At 48.3% G+C, this 18,258-nt stretch overlaps 1 protein-coding gene across 1 annotated transcript in view; it reads right to left on the bottom strand.

The window, feature by feature from the left end:
- The window catches only part of LOC126546882 (transducin beta-like protein 2), a 282,624-nt gene that overhangs the window by 55,052 nt on the left and 209,314 nt on the right, over window positions 1-18,258 (bottom strand). The window contains exon 5 of the mRNA XM_050194610.3: window positions 6,356-6,442. Coding sequence (XP_050050567.1) covers window positions 6,356-6,442 — 87 coding nt within the window. The remainder of the gene's footprint in view (window positions 1-6,355; window positions 6,443-18,258) is intronic.

The raw sequence follows: 18,258 nt of genomic DNA, 5'->3' as shown, positions 1-18,258 counted from the left end.
TCACAAGCACCAGAGACCAGTGGAGCTGGGGGAAGGCCAGTAATGTAGCGCTAAACCGCACACAAGAAACACGAGCGCCACCAACGCGTCCCTACGGCGTCCGCGATTCGCGTGGATTCGCATGGTGCACTGGCATAGCCGTAGTAGACGCCGCGGTTGTCTCCATTCTGTACGAAGTCGAGGAGGACATCGAGGCGTCCTTGCAGCCGCCGGAGATGAACGCCCCTCCAGATTAACACCCTCTAGAGAACGCCCCCTAGAGAACTTAAGGCCTTCTGGCTGTACCCTCTCCCCTTGAGCTACGTCACGCAAAAGAGTCCCACATAGAAATTCCGTGCAGCGTGCTACGAAGCTACGAGCGGCGCACCTGTGTTGAAGATGAGTCGCGGAAGACCGAGTGGGCGACGACGGCGATAACAATCCGATTAGTTCCGGAAACCCTGCCATTCCTTGGATAGCTTCGGGGTTAGAAAAGTCCTGGCGTGCTGCGACATGCTTCCGAGCGCACTTTTTTTCTCGACGTGAATCGTGCATGTAGTTTCTGCGCTTGTTCTGCGATTGCGGTTGTGTGTCCGGCAAGCCTTCATTGCTGCGGAACGTGGCTTACGCCTTCATGCCAGGATATTCCTAATAAGTGCCGCGTGCCCAATTGCGGGAGCAATTACAAATCGGGGCCGAAAAATCATGCGTTCATGTTTCCGCAAGTTCAATGACAGAATATTGGGTGCCAATGTTAAGGCAAAGAAGAGAGAAGCTGGAATTCTGCGGAATAAGGCAGCTGTTTCTTTGTAAATAGTTGCACGAATGTTTTGTATCTCCATTGCTAAACTCATTTGAGGTGTTGTAAATATGTGGACTGCGGTACTGTATGTAATAATGCCTCGAAAACGAAATTATTCGTTTAGAGCCTAATCTAGACTGGAATAAATACATGTGTCCCGAATGTGAAGAAGGGCACACCAGAGAAGTTGTCATGATATATGTGTTATGGTCCAGTGCTAACATGTTGTTGAAGAACTTTTGTGGTCACATGAACGGCAAACTCTTTGACGCCGACGATAAATCATGGCAAAGAAGCTATTCTCTGAAGAAGAGGGCAGCGCTGTGACTTTTCAATATAATCCACGCTCCGTCATCATTTACCCGAAATTCGTTCTCAATCCGAAGGTCGAACCATTTGATTTTTTACGGACGGGCTTGTTAATAATGCAGCGCGTAAATAGTTTCGCATAAATAAAATAATCTTGGAAAACTCCCTGTTCTCTGCGGGCCATCTGCTCAACTATGCGTTCAAAAGAAACAATAACTGCGCTCGGGTTAACGTCGCCCATAAGGGCGCGATCCCTTCATTCAACCCATATCCCCGAGCACGCCGCCGGCCTCTTCTCCGTGACGTCACTCGCCGAGCGCTCAGGCCTTCTCTTGTCTAGGTGGTGTTGGCAAGCCGCCGGCCTTTCTCTCTCGCAGCTCCGCGAAGCTGCGGGCGCAATGAGAAACCTAGCGAGGTTCTAATAGCTACAATGCATATTATATGTTAGAAGTCGCTTAGGCTCCGCCTTTAAGAGTGGAACGCGACCGCATTCGAAGATATCCGACTGCTCCTCACGCTTCCCGGCAACTGCAGCTTTAATGTTTACCGGGGAACGCTGGCGGCGAACGCAATGCACGAAGGCGACCTTTATGGTAGAAACGAGGCTTCTTGCGTTTGGCCGTCTTTCCGTTATTGTTCGAACTTTTCATATTTCACTCTGAGAAGCTCTAACATAAAAAGTGTGCGCTGTCGTTTTTTCCCCCTCTTTTTTTCACGACATTTGTTTCTGGGCTGTCATTCTCTAATTTCCGAGGAACAACTTTGTAAAGAATGCAAAAAAAAAAAACGAGGTATGAGCAACTTCGGTTACAGAAGAGTGTGGTTGGGTATGTGCGGTTCGGAATGATATTTCGTGAGAAGACGGTCGACGCTGGACGCATGACATTCTGCGATACCGGGCACTTAAGCTATCGCGTTAAACAAAGTGTACTGGCATATCAGTAAAGGTTGTAACTTACGATAAGAGTACTGAAACACTTAGTTGCTATTGAAAGCGCCAATTAAAGCATATTGCATTCATAATTAAGCTCGCCCTTATATGCGCGTTAGCTCCTACGAGCAATTAGGAATCGAGCGGATTACAATCTCCGTTAAAAAAAAAAAAAAAAAAAACGAAATACCGGAATGTCGCAGAGACCGACGGCGTGCGCTGCCGCAGCACACGCCTGGCGCCATTTCGTGACCCTGATGTCAGCTAGCGCGTGACAGGACTGTAATTGCAACGACCATGTGTTCTACGTGTCTGCAGGTGCAAACGCACCGCTGCATACAGGCACACTCATCGCACAGTGGATTACCCAAGTTAGAGAGTTTTATAGCTTGTCCGCATTCACGCGTGCTAGCATTTACGGAATATTCTAATACCCGAGAGGTAGACCTTAACAGCAGCGCTAATGACGCCATCTGGCGACGTCCAACCATGGAACAGCTTGTCCGTATGCACACGTGCTAGCATTTACGGAATATTTGAATATTATAGAGGTAGAACTAGACAGCAGCGCCAATGACGCCATCTGGCGCCGTCCAACTATAGAACAGCGCGCAACTACGACTTCGACCAGGAAAATGAACAGCAAGAAGCCCAATATCATAGAGTTAGTATACCGATTCTAGAGGAAAAGCTGGCCCAAAAAAGTGGGAACCGCTAGGGCGCCGCCCTGTTGCTACTGGTCAATGTGGCCAGCGCAGTTACTATTGAAAGAGCTGAAAGCAAGTACAGGTCACCTTATGCTTTGTCTTTTAAAATCACATATCTTATGCTTTATGAAGGTGATGCGTTAATATTAAGTTTACAGAAAGCGCTTGCTAAGTGCGTGACTTATGCAAACCACGATGTACGCATTCATGCAATAAAGGATGACACGAATTTCGGTTTCGAATCTTCGTTTTTTGGATGAGTAGTGGTTTCGTACGGTTTAGGTTTGACATGCGATCGCGCGTCAACATCGGACGCTATGGCACATTCGTGCCTTTTGTGCCACCAAAGCCCCGAAGTGCTCAGGCATGTACCTTCACATGTAAGTAAACTAATGTATCTTCTTGTTCGGAACATCACGCGAGTAGACAGCTCTTGTGATGCATTACAATCGTTTGAGAAGCGTCAAAGTAGAGCATTTTTTTACATGCGGAGCGGTGTTTTTATCTGCAGGTTTCCCTTCAGTAGGAAATTGCTGGACAGGCGGACCAGCGCACCGGAATCGTACTGGCGAATCCACAGGCAAGTCATAGAATCTGGTTAATTGTTGCACTTTGAACAATCATGCTTCTACAAAGGCCACAGCTGAAAAACAGCCTGATGTCGAGTATTTCTGTGCCACGAAGCAATCAAGAGGCGAGTGCCTAATACGGACGAAATCGAGTACATGAACCCACACATTAATAGGGTAGGCGTTTTATTAACTGTGCAATATTTTCAACACTTACTTGCATGCCATTTCATGTGGCATACCTTTTCTGGTCCCAAATTCGTGCAGCGAATCTATTTGCATGATCGACTCCGGGCCTGTGGGACCGTTCACTTGCACTTGGTGCTGAGTTTTTTACATGTATCCATAAACTGCAGATATGCACATCAGATTCCTACGAGCATTTCCAAATTCAATTATTTTAGGCAACACGCACATATGCAATACTGACACAATCTCAAGTACCACTAAGCAGTTGGGACACATTTTTGTTGAGTATACGCGCAGGTAAAATAAGTAGATCATGTGGACAGCTCCAGCTCAGTTTCCTTAAATCAGTGTGTACAAGGGGTACGCAAAAATAACTTTTTTCTCGCGCACCGATTATTTTGTTTATTAAGCAAGAGAACCCACCACGTTAGTGTAACATACGTTGTACATCACACTAATATGTGCTTTAATTTACCAAGTGAGATTAGTTACTTTTATGGCTCATTCAGTCAAATCACACTGCAAGCTGCATTCATCAATCTTCTATTGGATTTTGCAAATGTTTAATGAAACATGTTTCCTTGTTATGCAGATATGCAATGGCAAGCCCTTCTGTGTTTCAGTGGTAAAATTTAAGCTCTGAATTAAAGAATACATTTCTAGTCAGAAACAACAAGCAAAAATGGTGAATGCATAGTATCAGAAGCTCAAGGTACAGAAATTATGAGAAGTGTCGAATGATTTTAAAGAAAGAATGGTATTTGAAAATGCAAGACTTTAGTGGAGGTCAAGAAAGTCAATATAGGTAGAATACTCTGCAAAATCATGCGAGTGATGGGATGGCAAACAATGGGTCAGGAAATGCGTTGTTTTTCTGCAAAACAAAAGCTGATGATTGTCATTACATAAGTCACTTTAGCATCATGAGACTGCTGCTTGATAAATTCAGAAACAAACCAAAAACAAGACACGCTAAAATAAAAAAAAAAACAATTTAATGATGTTCTCTCCACACTGGGTTAAATAAAAAGAAACGGATCACATCTAATGTGGAGATATCAGACGCCTTGTGAAACACTAAAGGAAAATTTCAGTTTCGAGCTACGGCACTTGCCGCATAGATGTGGACAGCCTTGCACCAATAGTGATAGTTACCACTGCATTTAGAAATTGAAAGCATTCATGCGGACAAGGATGATTTTTTATATTTTTGGATACCACTTCAAATGCCTCCACCAAGTGTTACAATGCTGCATGCAGCCATACTAAGGATCTCACAGCAACGCCTACAGGTAAAAAGCAAAAGCAGTTAAAGTGCTGGTGTATTCTGGACACTATGTTTGAAAACTTTTAGGCAAGAATAGTGCAAGAAGCAGACATAATAATTGCATTTATTTCCATAATTCCCCATTTGAATGACCTTTTCTTTTTGCTTAGACAATGCCTACGCCTAGCCACAGCAGCTCCCTCATGCAGACTCCACAAGCCAAGAGGCCATGGAGGCAAATGCAGGTAAGAGGCAGGAAGCAATAGCACCGGTATTGACATTCACCTAATTTCTTTCTTTTTCTTCCATTTAGGCAGCCAGCACACCTCAAACAGCCACCTTGACAGCGGGTGTGTTCCTCTAGTAGCCAAGGAAGCATTTGAGGGAAAGCGACAGGCAATGTGAACAGCCACTTCTCCATGTAAACGATACTCTTTCTCTCGGATGACTCCTACGTTCGCCACGCCAGCACACTTGTGCACAAAGATGCCGCGGAGGCACGTGCCGGTCAGAGGCAAGAAGCAGTGGCACTGGTGTCGACATTCGCCCAATTTCTTTTTCTTACACTGAGGCAGCCAGCACACCTCGAACAGCCACCTTAACTGCGGGTGTGTTAGTAGATTCCTGTTGTACATATGCTCATAATAAACTTCAGTAAACTTGAACTTGATAATAAACTTGAAGGCAAATGGGACATTGATGCATTGCTTTTTTGAACATTTAGTGTACACGTAAAATATGTTATGCTTTGCAGTGCTACAGAGCGTATTTTGAAGCTTCCCCCTATATTTTGCACCTTTAATTACATATGTGTTGTGTGGCCCTCACTGCAGTTCATGTTGTAGCAGCTGCTTTGTCTGTGCATTGCACATGTGTATTGCACCGCTTCGTACCTCCTCTACTTTACTGGCCTTACCCCACCTCCCCTGGTCTCTGGTGTTTACGATAGCAGAGCCGCGCACAAATGTTTTCAGTGACAAACGTTCTGCACGCCTTTGGATACCTTCTGTACTCGCGGACAACGTTCTGCGGCAAGGAAGGAACAGCTACAGGGGTGAAGCGCGCACAAGCGAGAGCGCTTCTCAAAAAAAAAAAAAAAAAAAAAAAAAAGAAAGGGTGACTTTTCAACCGCGTTAGTTTAAGCTGGGGTAAACAAGGAACATCAATACTTTACTTACAACACCTCAGTAGAATAAAACACGCCCCTGAGCGTTAAAGTGGTTTATTTTGCGGCTTTTCCCTTCCGCGCCATTTGGCAAATTCGACACCGTCGCGCTGCGAAGCTGCGTCGATTGAGCGTCTGTTGCGAGAAACGAAAAGCGCTGTCAAACGCTGCCGGACTACTTGGCGCAGTAACACATGCGCAGACGCTCCGCCCCCGCGTAGCTTTCCCTTCATCCCCATAGCAGTCCTCGCGCGGGCTGCGCGTGCGCGCCGATACCGCGACAGCACGACAACACCAACGGCGACGGCGCAAACGCGCCTCCAGCGTCCCCTATAATAGCTATCGCAACAAATCTCGCAAACGCCGCTCACATATATCTCTTTCTGGCTCTCTCGATAGCGCAATGACAGAAAAGTGGGGGACGCCTTCGTTCTTACCGGATGAAGCCACGAAGCGTCCGCAGGGGGACACGCAGCCGTAATAGTTGTTCATATGGCGGGTGTCCACGCTGGCCAGCAGGTCTCCTGCGGAAAACAAACATTAAAGGCGGCGGTTACGATACACGCAGACAACAAAACACGAGGCATCTATGTGCCGCCATAAGGCACGTGTGTTACGTATCGGAGCGCGTCATTTGCAGTAAGCTATGTACTGTACTACTGCAGATGAAGAACGAAGCAGTATTTCAGAGTTGCTGTCTCTGCAACGACTGACTGGCTGGAACGAACTCGACGGTCTAGGGTTCGGAGGCCATGGATGCTTTATTAAAAGCCAAGCTTTTCTTTGCGAACATAGCCGGGTCTTCGTGACCGTGGCAGCTGCGTAGCTGTTCTGTCGCCGAATAGGCCAACCAATCACAGTGAAGCACGTGCGCGACGTCACCGCTGCTGGCCGCTGGGCTCCTTGCAACACCACCAGGTGGCGCTCACTTCCGCGCATGCGCGGCAGGGGCCGTAATGTCCGAATACAGCCCTCCATGTCACTTTGTGCAGACCTTCAATATACACGAACTCGTGTATCGACTCTTTATGCACTCACACAAAGCTTCTCTGTGTATAGTTCCAGCTCGTTGGATCTGCTGCATCTTTAGTTTGTTACGCTGCTGGTTATGGTGTTTTGTGTATGTCGTGTATCTGCAGTGTGCTTATGCGTACCGATTTACGTTGGTCGCCCTGTTGCATCTGGAATACATTACATGTAGGCGTGCCTATAGGCAAATCTCTGAGTTTTATTAAACAGATGTATATATATGTTCTCTCCCTATACACTGAACTTCCTGCTCATCAATCAAGTTCCCACGGCACCATGAAGTTTCGAATTGAATTGAATTCTGTGGTTTTACGAGTTAAAACCACGATTTGGTCATGGGGAACGCCGTAGTGGGGGGACTCCGGATTAATTTTGACCGACAGGGGACCATTAACGTGCGCCCAATGGACGGGACACGGGCGTTTTTGCATTGCACCTCCATCGAAACGCGCCTGCCGCGGCCGGGACACGGGCCGTGCGTTCGGCGAAGTTATCCAAAAAACGCAGGATAACTTCGCCGCGTGCACAGTGTTGTGAGCTGGTGGGCAAGAATTTCTCGATTATAAAAAGAGAAACTATATGATAAACCCGGAAACAAACAAATAAACAAACAAACAGACAGAAGGAGTACTTCTCGCACGTGTGAGCCTTGTTGACAATCATTGCGCACATTCACTGACGTGAGCAAGGTTCCCATATGCGCATGCCCACAGGTCCCAGGTATTAAAATTTATTTTGCATTTTAGTTTCTAGCTTTATTTTCTTACTCATAACTATTTTGCTACGGTCGGTGTCAGTGTTTTCCCACTTGCGCCATGACCATTCCTGACCACAGAATGTTTTTATCAAAACTCACACAACTTTCTTATCTCTCTCACTCTCTCTCTCTCTCTCTCTTTCGCAGGTTGTGCCCGACAAAGGACAGCTTTCTCACGCCGCCCAGTGGTAACAATTAGGCACGATGCACTGTCAACCATAGCTATATAGTCCGCCTGAGCACGTCCTTTCTATGGCAAAATGTATATTTTATTCGCGCTGCACTTCGAGAAGTATAGTCCCCGCCATTTCAGTGCCACAGTTCTCGCTCGTGCCGCACAGGCACGGCATCACTTGCGCGAGCGTGGCGCTCCCTCTCTGACGAGTGCAGGGAATGGCTGCGAACCCATCCTGCAGAAAGCTTGCACTGCGTACAACGAATGGGAACGTGCAGATATGTCGCCATGTCGAACCGGTGAAACCAATATAGAAGTGAAACAGCTCCCGAACTATATATAGCTCAATAAGTGCACGCGAATTGGGACAGCGATTTGCGCGCCAGTAAGTCGACGTTCATGGCGTAAAAAAATTCCAGACCAAAGCACCGAAGTGCGGGAAGAAAATATGTGTGTGGCTGTAGTGGATAGAATTGCAAACGCCGCGCTTCGGCGCTCTGCGCTGCATTTTACGCCGCACGAAATGCGGGCGAATCGGATGGACCTACACGTCCGGGGAACCACGTCTCCAGCCACCCGTGCATCTAATACCGCGCTCTTAGACAAAGGTACACCCTTTGGGGTGTATCTCTGCCACACAACGATAATCGTCATCTGCCTTGCTTGCGTTTCCTTTCTTGAAGACGCCGCGCCCGCTACTTTCCTGTTGGAAATGCCATGTCATGCTGATAACGCGCATGCCGTTCGTTACTGGGAAGTACCGGGCTCGCAGCGTTAAAGAAAGGAAATGCGGAGAAGACAGATGACGTTTATTCTTGCGCGGCAAGATACGACTCAAAGGGTGTAAACTTCTTAGAGTGTATCGTTATGGTGTCAGATATACACTGCAAAGGGTGTACCTTTGTCTAAGAGTGTAGAGTGCGAGAAGGACGAGGCCCTCAACGTCTTCACGGCTTTAGTATCGGGAGCACGGTGATCGGAAGCCAGGAACGCTTAACGATACTACCGGAAGAACAAAAAAAATGTCTAAGAAATCCCTCAAACGTGGCTGCGACATCTTGTCGATTGCCTTTTCCCCCCTTTGTTCCGCACACACGCATGCACAGACGTACACACACACACACGTGACACGCACGCACACACGCATGCACAGACGTACACACACACACGTGACACACACGCACACACGTGACACCTCACAAGAGTGTCACAACACCACCTTCGAGGTATGCGCTACGCACGGTTTCATAGAACGGCAGGTGGGCGCCGCTCGGACGAAAGCGCTGCCGATTGCAGCAGCCACGCATTCCGTCGAATAGAACGCGCTACCCGTTAGCGCGCGTGCACCGCTTCGCCCGGAGCCTCGGCACCGCGACTTTCGTAACGCAGCGACGTAGGGCCACCTGTGAGCGCGCGCGCTTGTCACCGCCCCCCGAGCGAACCGTGCACCGCCCTCGTATAACCGAGAGTCACGGCCGTCGTTGACAACGGTGGCACCGCGACGAAGCGATAAAGGCTTTCGGAGCTCTGGATTAGCATTAGGTCGTCATTAGAGGTGACACCACAGTCCGCGTTTTTTTTTTCTTTTTTTTTTGCACTGATTCATTTAAGTACGAACTCTTTTCGTTTACACTTCGTCGTCGGAATCTGACGCTGCCACGCCACAGTTATCGGCAGCATCGGTCACTCGACGCCATTGCCGGGATTTGATGACCGCGCGTACTCGGGCTTAGCGGCGCAATAACGCCACAGCCACTCAACACGCCCCCCCCCCCCCCTCCCTCCCACACACACACAGCGGGTGGCTCATATTGAACGCAGAAAGGCTCAAAAGGAAGGCGTCGAGGCTTCGCCGGCATGTTTGATCGAAGACTCGCCTCCTCCCCCCCTCCCCCCCGCCCATGGTGCGAACGATATAGGCCACAAATTGAAATCGAAACACGCGCTTGTTCGTTCCACTTTTAATGCGTTCAACATCGGAGCCTCAAAGCGGGAAAAATATTGCGCTTTACATCATCATCATCAGCCTGTTTTATATCCACTGCAGGACTAAGGCCTCTCCCTGCGATCTCTGATTACCACTGTCCTGCGCCAACCGATTACAACTAGCGCCCGCGAATTTCCGAATTTCACCGCTCCACCTAGTGTTCTGCTGTCCTCGACTGCGCTTCCCTTCTATTGGTACCCATACTGTCACCCTAATGGTCCAACGCTTATCCAATGTGCGCATCACATGACCTGCCCAGCGCCATTTTTTTATATTAATGTCTATTAGAATATCGTCTATACCCGTTTGCTCTCTGATCCAAAACCGCTCTCTTTCTGTGTCTTAACGTTATGCCTAGCAGTCTTCGTTCCATCACTCTTTGAGAAGTCCTTAACTTGTTCTCAAGCTTCTTTGTCAGTCTCCAAGTCTCCGCCCCATATGTCAGCACCGGTAAAATGCACTGATTGTATACTTTCCTTTTCAATGATAACAGTAAGCTCCCATTCAGGAGCTCCCGATGCCTGCCGTATGCGATCCAGCCCATTTTTATTCATCTGTGAATTTCCTTCTCATGGTCAGGGTTTCCTGTGATTAGTTGACCTAGGGAAACGTATTCCTCCACAGACTCTAGATGCTGACTTGCGATCTTGAACTCTTGTTCCTTTGCCCGGTTATTTATCATTATCTTTGTCTTCTGCATATTAATCTTCAACCTCACTCTTACACTCTCTCTGTTAAGCTGCTCAATCATTTGCTGTAGCTCGTCTTGTTAAGAACGGCCCGCTGAGTTGCAAGTTTTGCCAGCCAGTTGCGACAGCGGCGTCAACTTTTCCTGGAACGCCACCGCAACCCTCTAGCTACGGCGTCACTAAGTCGACTGTGGGCGGGGGACAATGCGCTCCGTCCGCCACTCTGCGTCGCGGGATTGATGAGATGAGTTCGACGAACCAGGCTTTGTGACGTAACCTGCCAGCGCCGACCCGATCTGCTGTGAGCGGGGGAGTTGCCGAGGGAACATCTTCGGAGGCCCCTTCCCAGGCGCCGTTCAAGACGCAAGACAATGGACAACCGGCGGCCGCGCTGCGGGGCTCAGCTCGGGGAATAAGATGTGCCTTTCCTGACGTAAGCCCCGAGTTCTGCGAAGACCGCCTGACGTCGGTGGGGACCATGAACCTGTGCGGAAGTGTGTGTGTGTGTGTGTGTTTAAGCCCTCCCGCAGAGAGGCGGCTCGTCTACGGTGCCTGGTCGGCCGTTTCCCTCACCTTGGGATCGAGGGAGGGCCGAGTGTTTATAAACCGCTGTTGTGCGGCTGCTCAATGTACTTTCTCTCGCAGTCATGCTAGACTGATGAACTGCAACGTCCTTATGTAGATACTGTAAATAAACCCATATTCCTGGTTGTCGATGAGAAGCAGTCCTTCCCTTCAACAACGTCCTCAGCGTGGATAAGTTGGACGACGGCATGGGCCAGCTACCATCTAATTCATGCCCGACTCCAACCTTGACAACTGGTTACGAACGGCGGGATTGACCTCCCAATCCCTACAGTCTGCATTGTTGCTGAATAGAACAATGTCATCGGCAAACCGAAGGCCGCTGAGATATTCGCCGTCGATCCTTACTCCTAAGCCTTCCCAGTTTAATAGCTTGAGTACTTCTTCCAAGCATGCAGTGAATAGTATTGGAGAGACTGTGTCTGCTTGTCTGACCCCTTTCTTTACAGGTATGTTCCTGCTTTTCTTGTGTAGAATTAAGGTAGCTGTAGAACCTCTGTAGATATTTTCCAATGTATTTACGTAAGCGGTCTGTACTCCTTGGTTACGAAATGCTTCTATATGAATGCAGAAACCCTAACCACTACAGTCACGATGTGTTCACGCCAAATGCAAACCACTGCCCACAGAGCGCGGGGAACGAAGGAAATCTTTGCGCTTCTGAGCGAACGCGCAACTTCAGCCGGCGCCACCGTGGTCCGCGGGCAACTAAGGAGCTCGCCGCATGCTTGCGCCGTCCAGTGGCGGAAGATAAAAGCCGTACCACAACTGTAGGGTATAGCTGACGGTTGCCATGGAGAACTTCGCTCTGAGCGGTGTGCGTTCCGTGCCGCCATTTATTTGTTTGACATCAACAATGTGATAGCGTCAAACGGTTGGTTTGGCATGTTGACCTTCGCTTAGATGACCTTTTGCAGATAAGAAGTTGACGCGAAATGTGAGCCAGCACTGCTGGAGCGATGCTGGCGACAAAACATGTAAACAAAAGAATTCTTTTTTTAGCTTGTAGACACTATTTAACTAATAGACCAATAACGATGGTCACTCGTTTGTTAATTAAACAGATAGCTCGACGACCTCGTAACAACGTACGACGTATAATGATCTAAGGAAAATGTGTAGACAAGTTAGATTGCTAATTATGCGACGATAGCAGAAAGTGAAAGTAAAAGCACGCACGCAAGCAACTGTCTCCGCAAACACTACAGCCAACGTGCGCGACCTTCACGTTCTCGAACAAGGAACAATGCGAAAGGGAAACAGAATCAAGGAAGCGCAACCGCATCGCGCATTCACGTGATCGTCACAAGCGGCCGACATAAGTTCCGTAAATGCAAGCCATTTCGGTGCAGAAAAAAAAAAAAAAGAAACTGGAAACCTCACACAGCAGCACGCGTTTTGAGCGCAAGGCAGAAAGAAACAAAGGATGAATTAAAAAAAAAGAAGACAGAGCCAACGAGCGAGCGAGAGAGAGAGAGAGAGAGAGAGAGAGGCGCAGCCCTAGAGACACCAGAAGGACGCGCCTTCCTCTTCCTGGTTTTTGCCCTTGACACAGCGCAATGAGCGCTGACGTCATGAACATGCAGCTCGGAAGCTCCGTTTCCGGCCCGCCCGCCCGCTTCAAAGCGCACGTGCATCATCGATGCAGTCAAGGTCGGCAGACACGGCAGCCTGCCTGCGTACGCATTGGTGAACATATATATTCTAGTTAGGTTTAGCTAGAGGAGAGAGTAGAAAGTTTGGCAAACACGTGTTTTCTGCTAGTCAATTTCTGTTCTGTTCCGTTACACATGGGTTGCTGTGGAGAAACTAGAATCGAGAGCACCTCGATTGCTCAATTTGTCTGTGCTGTGAAGAAAATGAAAGGATAAATTATTAACCTAATATAAAGAAAGAAACATGGGAAAGGAAAGGCCAATGAAACTAATAAAAATGACGCCGCAACGGAGAGTTCCATCTACCTCTGTCCGTGCCGCTCACCAAACGACGCATATATACACTGGTGTGAAGGACTGCGTCACAGTCGTTCACGTACTAAATGGATTGTAGGTACAAACACTCAATTCCGTTTATGCATGGGCTATAGGTCTATGAGTGATGAATATTACTCTAAAAAAATAATGCTTAATAAGGTTGGAAAAAAATAAAGAAATACAGAAACATGACGGTGGATGACAGGGTGTCACAATATCTGTTTAATTATATAAGCTTAAGTATAGATTGTCGTCATTAAGATACCCCTAGTCGCATGGCAAATATAAAGAAACGAAACCTCGAGAAAGCCATCAACCACATTGGGTAAAGCATCGGAGCACAAGCACATGCAAAGTTACAGAAGAGAGCATCTACACAAAAACACGCACAAAAGAAGGATCGTCAGCCGGGCGAGTTATAGTAAAGCGTAAAAGCGAAAAAAAGAGAGCGAACCGGACAAGGCCATAAGGAAAGGCTGATGTGATCCTCCTTTCCTTATAACCATGTCCCATTCGCGTCCTATTTAGCTATAACGGCTACAAACAAGCACAGTTCCGGAAAACAAAGTTTAAAGGTAACATAAAATGCCATTTTATTATGCGATGAATAGTTAACTGACTTGGTTTTGCAGCCTGCCAACAAGCAGACCCATTAGGCAAACTCACAAATGTTGACCACCGGCCGTTTCAAGTTATTGTAGTTCGTTAGAACGTTAATGACTCGCATAAAGATATAAAATAAATAAAATTACATAAAATGACGAGGAGTTGTGCCAGGAATGACCTTCTGCTAGGGGGAAAGGCATCGTTCGAGACAAGACACTGAGGTAGCAGCACATTTGCCAAATCGGTTCTCTTGTTATTTTTTTCTTTTTTCAGACGATTACGTAGGCGTGTCCCATTTCTACAAGGGGGTCGCTGCTTTTGATGAGTTTCCTCGCTTATCAGTCTGCGCTCATGAAAGGGAAAGTTGACATCTACACGAATCTATCGCCAATGAAAAAAAAAAATAACCAGAAGAAGAACCAGTAGCTCACGCGGCAGAAAAAAGAAAAGAAAGACACGGGGGAGGGGGATAAGCTTCGCAGTTGGACGAAAACTTCGTTCTTGTCTTCGTCTTGTTTCTGGGACCCAAACCCACATCACTGCCACAGTAATTTAATATGCTGCCGCGAAGTTTCCAGGTCAATGGAATGCGAATTAACCGGCAGGCCTATAACCACGCATCATGGTTGCCAACATTAATTCAGAGAGGTGCCACGTGGCCCTTCTAGATTCTACAACTCCATCTGGCAGGTCTCTGCAGAGCATAATTTGCTGACGCCTTCCTCGGCCTCGTACTGCTCAAATCGTTGAAATCCTCCTTGGTCCTAGCGTGAGACCTTCCCTCAAGGCCGACTCGGTTTGCTTTCTTCAAAAGAGTCAATTGTCACTGCCTTTTTTTCTTTTTGCCGATGCATCTCTGGTATCCGCTCATTGCGTTATGAAACCATTATGCTTCAGTAAGCATAAGTTGGAGCCACACCTTCCGAGTTGCAAGAGATACCATTCAATGCTTTGGATTTCATGCACATCACGTGGCCTTACATATAAGCACACTATCAGCACTCTGAATTACGACACAGTACAAGCCGCTTCAAACATGAGTCAGCCTTTGTTTTATTGTTGTATTTCTTTCTTTTTTTACGCAATCGTGTTTTCCGTCAAAGAGTAGAGAGTAAGTCAATTCTGGAAAGTGCAGACGCGAAAAGGAGCGCTGATGGCGGCATCTGCTGACAGAGTGCTGAGCGAAAGCGCGTATAAAACGGAGCGTTTATTTCAATGAACCACAGCGCTACACTTACACGCATCTGCAGATGTAAACATATCGCATCGCCGCCAACTAATTATTCATCACGAAAATATTTTGTATAATTTTTTTTAGAGCGCAGCTCTGACGCCCGTTCCTTCGTTTCGCGTCGCCGTTGAGCCTCGCCGTCGGCCTCGTCGTAACCAAGGTAACGCGCTGTTTTAGCTGCGCGCGGTTCTGCTGCCATCTCTCGGGCGCGGCGCAAGTCTTGCTCTCCCCTTGTCCTCCAAAACCGGATCACGTGTTCTCGCCTATCCTCTCGCCCCCTTTCTCCGCGCAGCGCCGTTGCGGCGAGTCCCACCGCTACTGCCTTCGCTGTCCCTTCTCCCGCTGTCGCGGCACTGCCGCGGTGTCGGCGGCGGGCGCTCCTTGCCGCCTCACGCGTGATCTACGGTTCTCCGCTCCTCTGTCTCCGCGTCGCGTGGCTGTACGACTCTCAGCCGTGTCTCTCGCTTTCCCGTTTGCGGGGCGCGTTCCTCAGTGGCATTTGTCGCCTCTGGCAGTGCTTGCGCCTGGCTGTCCTTCTGCCGCCTCCAATCTCGCCCTATACCTCCCCTTACCTGGCGCAGTGCCGTTGCGGTGACTCGAAAGACAGTTATAGCGTTTCGTCCCCTTACTTCTACTTCCCACCCCAACCTTGTGTGGCCGCATTGAGGCCTGTCTGTGAATGAATGAGTGTGTAACCTCTACTCAATACCCCTGTTGTCCACCCGTTTCCTCAACCGACCTCAGAAGAAACATTAAATAATAACTGCTAATCTCGTCCCCCCCCCCCCCCCTACGCGGCGGTGACCCACTATAAGATGACGCAATGGAGCGTCGCCGGCGCGCCGGCTCGAAACGGCGGATCGCGGTGTCTGCTGCCCAATTCGAAACGCAGAGCCGCCTCTGTTCGGCACTGTGTGTTCTGTATGCGGTTGCCTGTTGTTGAAGTAAGGCAGCAGCTGCGCTCAAAGATCGCATTATCAAGAAGCGTAATCATCGGCCATTTTTTTTCTTGCAGTCGGGGTTACAGGGCTCCTGTCTGCACACATGCATTGACGTACTAATCGCGTGACAAATACAGATATATTTACTGGTTGACTGACTGATTGAAGTCAAGCGCCAAGCAATTGTAGGGACGTTTACGACGGGTTACGGTTGATCACAACGAAAAAAAGATATCCGACAGCTCAGACAGATACGCTTTACCAAGGTACGCTTTACTATTCAAGCAACGTATGATAAATCACTTAAAGGGACTGACAACCGATCTTGAAGGACCTACTTTCTCATGGCGCAACGCAAAGCGGTAGTGTTTACAGCAGCAGCGGTTATTTGCAAAAGCGCGTGGATATCTTGTAAGAAAAATTTTTCGATCTGGGGAGCAGCCTCTAAATAAGAAAGAGTCCCTCTTCCAAGCAACGCTGAGAAGTGAGGCTGATGCCGATAGCCCGCCTCGTAAATTGTGAAAGCCGCCCATCGTGCTGCTTTCACAGGAGTGACTGCAACTAAGGTTGACCACCTACATTCTGACCTTTACAGCCACTTTTGAATATAAGAAAGCTGGTACAATAAGTTTGCGTTGCTGTGCAGACCTTTCTTATATTTGCCCCGCGTTTCCTCCTAAGTGCACGCCTGCGTCTTGGCTGGCTGGCTCCCGTCATCGTTGTTCTGTCGAGGGACGAGCCAGGCCAACTCGGCGAAAACGAAGGCGAACGCATGGCATGGCAAGAACTTTATTTTAGTCCAGAGAAACTAGGGTCCGAGGGCACAAGTCCCCAGGCTAAGTCGGTGGCTCCGCCCACGTAGGCACCGGTAGGCCAAAGGCTTTCCCGATGTCGTGAGCTCTCCGGACGGCCCGGAGTTGATCTTGGAGGACTTCGTGGATATGCGCCGACTCCAGTCCTCCTCACTGTTGAGATCCGAAGCCCTTTGGTTGGGGCACAGCCAGAACATATGATCAAGCAGACACGGAGTGTGTCCACAACTTTTACATTCCGCGGGAAAATCCCGGTCAATTTTGTTAAGCACAAAAGGTGTGGGATAAGATTTAGTTTGAATCATTCTCAATGTGACTGCCTGAGCTCGGTTGAAGGCAACGCCACTTTTCTGCTCACTACAAACGAAGGTCTATCTGCATACTGTTAGGCAACTCTTTTAACAGAAAAAGGTGTACTGCATCTCAATACCAATAAAAAAAAGCAGGAACCGCGTATTGAAGATCACGTGATAGGCCCCTTATGCAGCTTCAAGTTTTCGTTTGTGGCGTGGGGCGCCAAAGGTCATTTTTCGCGACATTTTTGTGAATAATTAAAAATATAACTCCACATTTGATGAGAAAAACGTTGCTTGTTTTAGCCAATACGATAGGCAATCTTCCCATCAGCGGGGTTATCTCCATTCACGTTCTGAGCGGTTGTCTGTCCCTTTAAGCCGGTGGTTTCTTCCACACGAAAAGTACACTTGCACCGACAGAGCGACGACGGCTGTTTAAAAAAAAAATAAAGAAAGGAAAAAAAATCCACGCGCACGTGCGCACGTGGTTTTCGCTGCAGCGTAACTGGCAGCTGCAAAAACCACTTGACGGGCTGACTTTTTCTTTCTTTCTTCTTTTTTTATTGAAGTTTCCGAGGAATCCATCTCCTCGGCTTCTCGAGACTATAAAGGGCACCTCGTGCCTTCTCTTTGACATTCCGCGAACCTTTCACTTTCAAAGCTCGCAGCCAACGATGTCGACATGTGGCTGTCGAAAAGTAGTAGGCGACAAAAAAAAGAAAAAAAGAAACGTGAAATAGAACGAAGAACTATAGCGCCATACGGGCCATACAAACGAAGGCGGGCGAAGCGGAGACGGCAGCGAAGTTAAATTGGAAGGGACACTTCCGACAGGGGCTCGACCGAAACGTGACAGAACAATCGACAAGACACGCAGGGCACAGGAACACTGCCTTCCTGGCACGCCCGAGTTGCATAACGTCGGAAGAGCTTTCTGAGCTACCGTTCCTTTTTTTCTTTTTTCTTTTTTTTTTTTTTTTTGTTGCGTTAAAGTGCCTGCCGCAGCTCGCGGGACGCATTGTTCCTCGACGCCCGGTGTGCCGATCGATAAGTTCGGCGCGCGCACTGCAAGGCGATCCACTCGCTAAGTGAATACGGGCACAACATGGATAGATTGCGAGAAAGAGAGCTAGCTAGGGGGATAAGCAGCCGAGCAACTTCAATCGGTTCAGCCGACGATGGCCCCGATCTCCGGGACTTTTCTCGAGTATGGGACGATGCGCTTCACGATCGCATTCTCTCCGGCCAGCGCATAACCT

The sequence above is a fragment of the Dermacentor andersoni genome, chromosome 3 (assembly GCF_023375885.2).
Source record: "Dermacentor andersoni chromosome 3, qqDerAnde1_hic_scaffold, whole genome shotgun sequence".
In the NCBI taxonomy this organism is placed as follows: Eukaryota; Metazoa; Arthropoda; class Arachnida; order Ixodida; family Ixodidae; genus Dermacentor; species Dermacentor andersoni.
The sequence above is the reverse complement of the archived record's forward strand: the minus strand, read 5'-3'. Positions and strand labels throughout refer to the sequence as shown.